The sequence below is a fragment of the Squalius cephalus genome, assembly GCF_949319135.1.
Source record: "Squalius cephalus genome assembly, chromosome: 24".
NCBI lineage: Eukaryota > Metazoa > Chordata > Actinopteri > Cypriniformes > Leuciscidae > Squalius > Squalius cephalus.
The window spans coordinates 28,505,687-28,513,030 of NC_137145.1; the positions used below are offsets into that span (position 1 = coordinate 28,505,687).

Consider the following 7,344-nt stretch of genomic DNA (forward strand, 5'->3'; position numbering starts at 1 on the left):
CTATCCAAGAAGTCTATGGAAGTTGCAATTCATGCTTTTATTACGACTAGGCTGGATTATTGCTTATTGCATATTAGGGGTGGGAGAAAAAAAATCGATTCTTAGATGCATCGCGATGCGGACGTGGACGATTCTGAATCGATTCACAAATGTCAAAAATCGATTCTCTAAAAAAAAAATTTTTTTTTTTTTCTAATAACGTAATATTGACGGAACGCAAAAGGCGGAACTCTAAGCGGACGTGCAGTGCGCGGACAGTCTGTGGCGTGCACATAACAGAGACGCGCACATACATAACAGACTCATGATGGCTGAGCGCCAAATTCGAACGCCACCTTCTTCGTTAAAAGCTAACGTATGGAAAATTGGCAATTTCATTGTTACCTATTTAGTATTTTTTTGTATGAGAGCTGCTTTCAGGATTTAGTTTTCACATCAATATACTGTAAACCGATCTGTTATACGTAGGTTATTCTGCCCTGCAATATGTGCAATGCCAGTCACAAAAAGTTACATTTTGACTGTGCTCTCTGCAGATGTTCATTCACTTTTTTTGTATAAGCTGTTTTTGATTGTAGTATACAGCAAACATTTCAAGTCATAACTCTTTATTATTTAGTTGTGAATAAGAGCGGCTTTGTATGTTACTAATTATTCAGAATATGCGTAAGTCCACAAGCATTATATGAGAGCTGCCGGTACATAATTCTATATTTTTGAACAAAAACTGTTTGTGATTTTGCTACAGCAAAATGTTTTTTTGTCTGAAGGATTATATTGCTCATTGGAAATAACAAGAGGATGTTGGTTAGAAGTCTATTATTAAATGCTAGAGATTCAGAATATGCTGAAGTTTGTATTAATTTACTACAAGTACGCTGCTAGCACAGGCACACATTTATTTTCCTGTTGGTTCTTTGCAATGTTCAAATCACTTCCATTTGTTTTATTAATAAAATTAATATAGGAAGATGGAAGTAAGTTCGTTATGGGTCATCATAAATACTTTGCTTTAAAAGTACCAAGTAAAAAAAAAAAAAAAAAATCGTTAATAATCGATAATCGTTACCCTCTGAATCTTAATCGAATCGTGAGGTGCCTAGAGATTCCCACCACTATTGCATATGTTATACTATGTTATATCTAATTTTTGAATTTCTCGTTTACAAGTGGTTCAAATTGCAGCTGCACAATTTCTGAAAGGATGTAAAACACGTACGCATGTCACTCCCCTTCTGAAAGATTTACATTGGTTGCCAGTTAATTATAGAACTGAGTTTATAATCCTATTACTGGTCTATAAATCTCTACATAATCAAGCGCAGAGCTATCTGTCTGTTTTACTACACCACTATAATCCCTCACGAAGCCTAAGGTCTGAAGATCAACACTTACTCCAAATCCCAAGAACTGGCTTAAAGGGTCGGGGTGATCAAGCTTATTCTGTGGCTCGTCCCACTTTATGGGAAAGCCTTCTACACCACATCAGGGCCGCTTCTACCTTATCTGCATTCAAATCTAGTCTTAAAATATCTTTTCGTTGGCTTATAATACATTGTAATGTCTTCTTTTGTTCTTCTCTGTTTCCTTTTGTGTGTCATCTTATGGTCTTTTATTTTGTATTGTACAGCACCTCGTTGCTGTCATTAAATGTGCTTGAGAAATAAACTGAACTGATCGAACAGCTTGATTTTGGCTTTGTGGCTCGAGATCAGAGGCTGTTGTTGCGGTCGGCTCATTCGTAGTGCTGGCTCTCACTGGCCACACAGTAGGGATCAAGATGCATGTTAAAATACATGTTGAACAAATGTCCCTCTAATGAAAAGATGTAATTCAACATCGCTCAACCAGAGAGAGAGAGCGTCCTGAAGCCTGAGGAACAGTGTGTGCTTACAGGTCTTCAAGCAACACTAGTGTTGAGCAGTCTCCTTCTCCGGAGGAACTGAGGAATGTGAGGAATGAGAGGAACGCCTCACGCACAGCCGAGAGCGTCTGGAGGACACGAGCTCTCACTTCATGAGTTTCTGTTTCTGATAATCTTAACATGTGCTACACGCATCTAATGTGCTTCAGTCCAGAGAAAAGGTTGGAAACAAAGAGCTGCTTCACTGGGAGACCGGTAAACAGCTGGTGAACATTCACCTCCTCCAGCTGCTACACGCCAATGAGACGCTTCAGTCTGAGCACTGAGAGAAACACTGAACACACGAACTGCTGCTCCTGTCAATCAGACACATGCACATCACAACACTGATGGACAAACTAGGAAAACTAAACACTACTGCAAACCAGACAGCTGTACAACACCACAAACACCCATTCACAAGATGAGCATATGACATGAGCCTGTAACTGATTGACTAAAGAGTCTCACAACAAACACGACCATCACAAAACTGCTGTTAGCGTGAGACCAATTCAACACAGACACAAAATACAAGAAACTAGAAATAATAAATAAATAAATAAAAGTGAAAGAGCGAGCCGACAGGCCTCCAACACACTCCATGGTCAACTCATCCTGGGGATGCACAATATCATCAGCACAAAACCAGCCAATTAATCTATTAATCAATTATCAATTAATCTTGCCGAAAGATAGAGTTGATTTTTATAACACTAACAAAGATTAATAAATACTGTAATGTATTGCTCATTGTTAGTTAATACATTAATGTTTAGTAAATTAACCTTATTGTAAAGTGTTTTTTCGATGTTTAGGTAAAATTAAATTAAAAGTCTAATGTTAATAAAACATTTTAAAGTCATTTTCGGTCAAGTAGGCTACATCCAGAATTTACAGTTTTTGCCAAGAAATTCTCCTTTTGGTGCATCTCAAAGTACAGGTAAATGCTATCTGACCCCGAGATAAAACAAAAAAATAACCATACATTTTACTTTCTCCAATTTTTTGTGTATTTTTAAGCAAAAGCAAAATAGATGTCATGCCCATAAAACACAATTATACAGTAAGAGAGAGAAATGAGATTGAAGTTTGGATATAGTGTCTCACGTCTGCTGTAGCTGCTCGTGCGCGCTCCCGATCTGGCCCAGCTCAATCTGCAGCTTCGCGCGCTCCCGCGCCGTCTGGTCCAGCGCCGTGCGCGCGTCCGCAAGCTCGGTCTCGTAGAGCGCCTTGACCCCGCAGATCTCGCGTGCACGCTCCTCATCGCGCGCGCTGATCTGCAGCTGCAGCGCGGTGTTCTCGGTCTCCAGGCCGCGCACCGTGTCGATGTACACCGCCAGCCGGTCGTTGAGCTGCTGCAGGTCCTCCTTCTCCCGCAGCCTGGAGATCCGTGCGGGGCTCAAAGGAGTCGCGCTGCCGCCGCGGGGCAACGGCTGCTGCCCGGCCGGGGTACACGCCGCGCTCGCCATGCTTCAGCTGCATTTACAACACAACAAGAGTCAGCGTGAATGAGGAATTATGGTCACTCCTCGGCTCAGCGAGCAGAAGAACATGGTTTAACTTCAATTATAAACACCCGAACAACGCTAATGATTATGAGCACGACAAAAACGGTTTACCTTCTGAATGAAAAGTATAGAAACAACGCTCCGAGCGAACAGGGTGTAATTCTACAAGAGCTGCTTTAATCACGTCAGTGTCCTACATCGACATCACTGTATAATATGAAATAATAAATATATGTGTGTGAGCGTCTTACCGTGAGCCCGGTCGCGTGATAGAATGAACTGAACTAATATGGCCGCTCATCAGAACCACGCTGACACGTGACCACGGACACTCAATCGGCAACCGCCACGTCATCAGGGGTTCAACGGTGCATTTGAGACAAAATTCAAACTGCACAAAAACGCGCTGAAAGTAACATCACAAGCACGTGCTCGTCCTCCAGTTACACCGACTGTAAACAACGCAACAATCAATAAACATCTCATGTAGTCTGACTGTTCTTTTGTGATCATGCTTGAACAGCGAATCAAATATTAATGATCAGACGATACACACAATTATGACTGACACTTCGCTGTTTGTTTAAATGATTTTTTTCTGCTTAAGTAGTATTAGTTTTCACAATTGCTACACTAAACCCCATTCTCTGAACCAAATTCTCACTATAGCCTAAACCAATTTGTCGAAGAAATTACTCTTTCTGCAAAACCTTAAACAAGTGAAGGCAGTTAAACACTATCTGCAAATCTCATGCACTCTTTTTGCAGAACTCTAAACACAAGAGGCAAAAGTTAAACACAAATAAAACACAGTTGTCATCATTTACACACAACGATTCAAAATTGTACACTCTTGTTTCTAATGTTGTGCTCAAACCAACTGTATAAAATAGGCCAGTTCATACGAACAATAGATGGAAACAGTCTGAGAGGGAGAAGAGGAAGAGTACATAAAAGAGGCGGTGGACGATGAGGAAGAGGATGAGATAGACTGTTATCAAGGCTGGATCTGTCAGACTAGAGGGTTTTCTCTTCGCCTGGGAGAGACAACACAGCCTGTGCTGTGGATGAAGTCCTCAGGCCAGAGCCAGCAGGACATGATGCTGAAGCAGAATCAATCTCTCCTAGATTTTGCCATTACACAACTCACAGTATTTGAGTGTACTGTAACATGCTTTTCATTAAGAGTTTTGGCTTTTGCAGTTGGACTGCAGTATTTTTACAGTATGCAAGTACAGGTACCAGTCAAAAGTTTGGAAACATTACTATTTTTAATGCTTTTGAAAGAAGTCTCTTATGCTCATCAAGCCTGCAGTTAAAAAAAAAAACAAAACAAAAAAAAAAAACAGTAATCTTATGAAATATTATTACAATTTAAAATAATGGTTCTCTTTTTTAATATATTTTAAAATGTAATTTATTTTTGTGATGCAAAGCTGAATTTTCATCAGCAAGTACTCCAGTCTTTGGTGTCTTATGATCCTTCAGAAATCATTCTAATATGCTGATTTGATACTCAGTTATTATCAATGATGGACACAGTTGTGCTGTTTAATATATTTTTTTGGAATACTTTTTTCAGGATTCATTGATGAGTAAAACGTTAACAGCATTTATTCATAAAAACAGCATTTATTCAAAATAAAAACATTTCTAACAATATAAATCGTTACCATCACCTTTTATCAATTTAACGCATCCTTGTTGAATTAAAGTACTAATTTCTTAAAAAAAAAAAAGTTATTGTTCCCAAACTTTTGAACGGTAGTGTATATTGTTACAAAAGATTTCTATTCTAAATAAATACAGTTCTTTTTAACTTTTTATTCATCAAATAATCCTGAAAAAAGTATCTCAGGTTATAAAAAAATATTAAGCAGCACAACTGTTTCCAACATTGATCATAAATCAGCATATTAGAATGATTTCTGAAGGATCATAAGACACCAAAGACTGGAGTACTTGCTGATGAAAATTCAGCTTTGCATCACAAAAATAAATTACATTTTAAAGTATATTAAAAAAGAGAACCATTATTTTAAATTGTAATAATATTTCATAATATTACTGTTTTTTTTTTTTTTTTTTTTTTTTTTAACTGCAGGCTCGATGAGCATAAGAGACTTCTTTCAAAAACATTAAAAATAGTAATGTTTCCAAACTTTTGACTGGTACTGTATAGACATTCAGTAGCCTACAATTCAATATTCAGTACAATACTATTCTTGCGGTGCATACAGTACATGATATATTCACCTTAATTGAAATTATTATACTTTATGTAATTGTAAAAACTTTACTGTATACATTTTTTTCTGTAACATTCTGGATGCTGTGTTCTCCATTTTTTAATGTAGTGTCTAATAAATGATCTCTAGTGCTTATATTATTGAGTCGTGTGTGTATGATCTGAAAGCAGTGTTTGATTTTGAGTACAGGTTAAATGGTTTTGAAGCTATTGTTTGAGTTTGTGAGTTTAGTTTGAAAATTTGGATTTGTGTTTTATGTTGTGAGAAAATGATGTCTTAGCAATTGTGGAAAACTGCAATCAAGGCTTACGACAACTGAGACAGATCACTGTCAGTTTCTTTGAACATTTATTTTTTCCCCTGAGCTTTTCAGATTCATTATCGGTTTGTACAGCTTTTGAAATGGTAAATACTCAAGATACACATGTACACTTTATTGCCAAAAGTTTTGGGACGTCTGCCTTTACATGCACGTGAACTTTAATGACATCCTGGGGTCCACCCTTTGTTGCTATAACAGCTTCAACTCTTCTGGGAAGCCTTTCCACAAGGTTTAGGAGTGTGTTTATGGGAATTTGACCATTCTTCTAGAAGGGCATTAGTGAGGTCAGGCACTGATGTAGGACGAGAAGGCCTGGCTCGAGTATCCGCTCGAATTCATCCCAAAGCTGTTCTATGGGGTTGAGCTCAGGACTCTGTGCAGGCCAGTCCAGTTCCTCCACACCAAACTCCTCATCCATGTCTTTATGGTCCTGCTTTATAGTCCAGTCATTTTAGGAAAAAAGGTTGGACAAATTGCAACAGAAGCAAACTCAACTGATTTTGTATCCTCAATATGTCCTGAGTAAGGAAAAAAAAAGCCCAGAAGAATCCCATTAGGGGAAAGTTTCGAAAAAGACCCAAATATAGTCTATTCATACGCCTATTCATTCTTCTTACGTGAATAGGGTAAAAATTTTACCCTTTAGATATCACCATGAAAATCTGAGTTGATTACTTACATCAAGACAAACAAAAAATGTATTACAAGTTTTTTTTTAATTGTTTGTTAACATGGACAAACGGTGCATAATCTAATTACGTATGTGCTAATTTGCATAAATACCACAACAGATCTAAACATTGGGTATCGCCATTAGCCAGGTGAAAATGTCTTGTTGAATCTTGTTGACATATAACAGTAAAATACTTAATGTTAAGGTCTGAATGGAACAGATTTAGGCTACCCATGAGCATTAATACACAGAGGCAGGAAGAAGTACTTTAGAAACCAGCCTTTATTCATTATTATTGCAGAGATGGGGTTTGGGGCTGGGTCAGTGGGACTGTTTCTGGGGATTCACTTTTTATTTGACTTATCTTTTGTCTTCTGCTTTCTCCTTACCATTGTCTTCTGTTCTTCCCTCAGACTCGTCCCCCAGAAACAGTCCCACTGACCCAGCCCCAAACCCAATCTCTTAAAAATTAATAAAGGCTGGTTTCTAAAGTACTTCTTCCTGCCTCTATGTATTAATGCTCATGGGTAACCTAAACCTAATTTTTACCCTATTCACGTAAGAAGAAGAAGAATGAAGAGGCGTATGAATAGGCTATATTTGGGTCTTTTTCGAAACTTTCCCCTAATGGGATTCTTCAGGGCTTTTTTTTCCTTACTCAGAACATATTGAGGATACAAAATCAG

General features: G+C 38.0%; 1 protein-coding gene across 2 annotated transcripts in view; it reads right to left on the reverse strand.

Moving 5' to 3' along the window:
• Positions 1–3,739, reverse strand: part of lmnb1 (lamin B1) — a 20,698-nt gene extending 16,959 nt beyond the window's left edge. Inside the window, exons 1-2 of one of the 2 annotated variants that reach the window (XM_079860903.1) lie at positions 3,666–3,739; positions 3,014–3,382 (exon numbers count right to left, since the gene is read on the reverse strand). In XM_079860903.1, coding sequence (XP_079717029.1) covers positions 3,014–3,375 — 362 coding nt within the window. In that variant the 5' untranslated portion in view covers positions 3,376–3,382; positions 3,666–3,739. Of the gene's footprint in view, positions 1–3,013; positions 3,383–3,525; positions 3,599–3,665 lie in introns of those variants that run through there. The other variant, XM_079860904.1, reaches the window with a different exon arrangement.
• Positions 3,740–7,344: the final 3,605 nt, after the last annotated feature.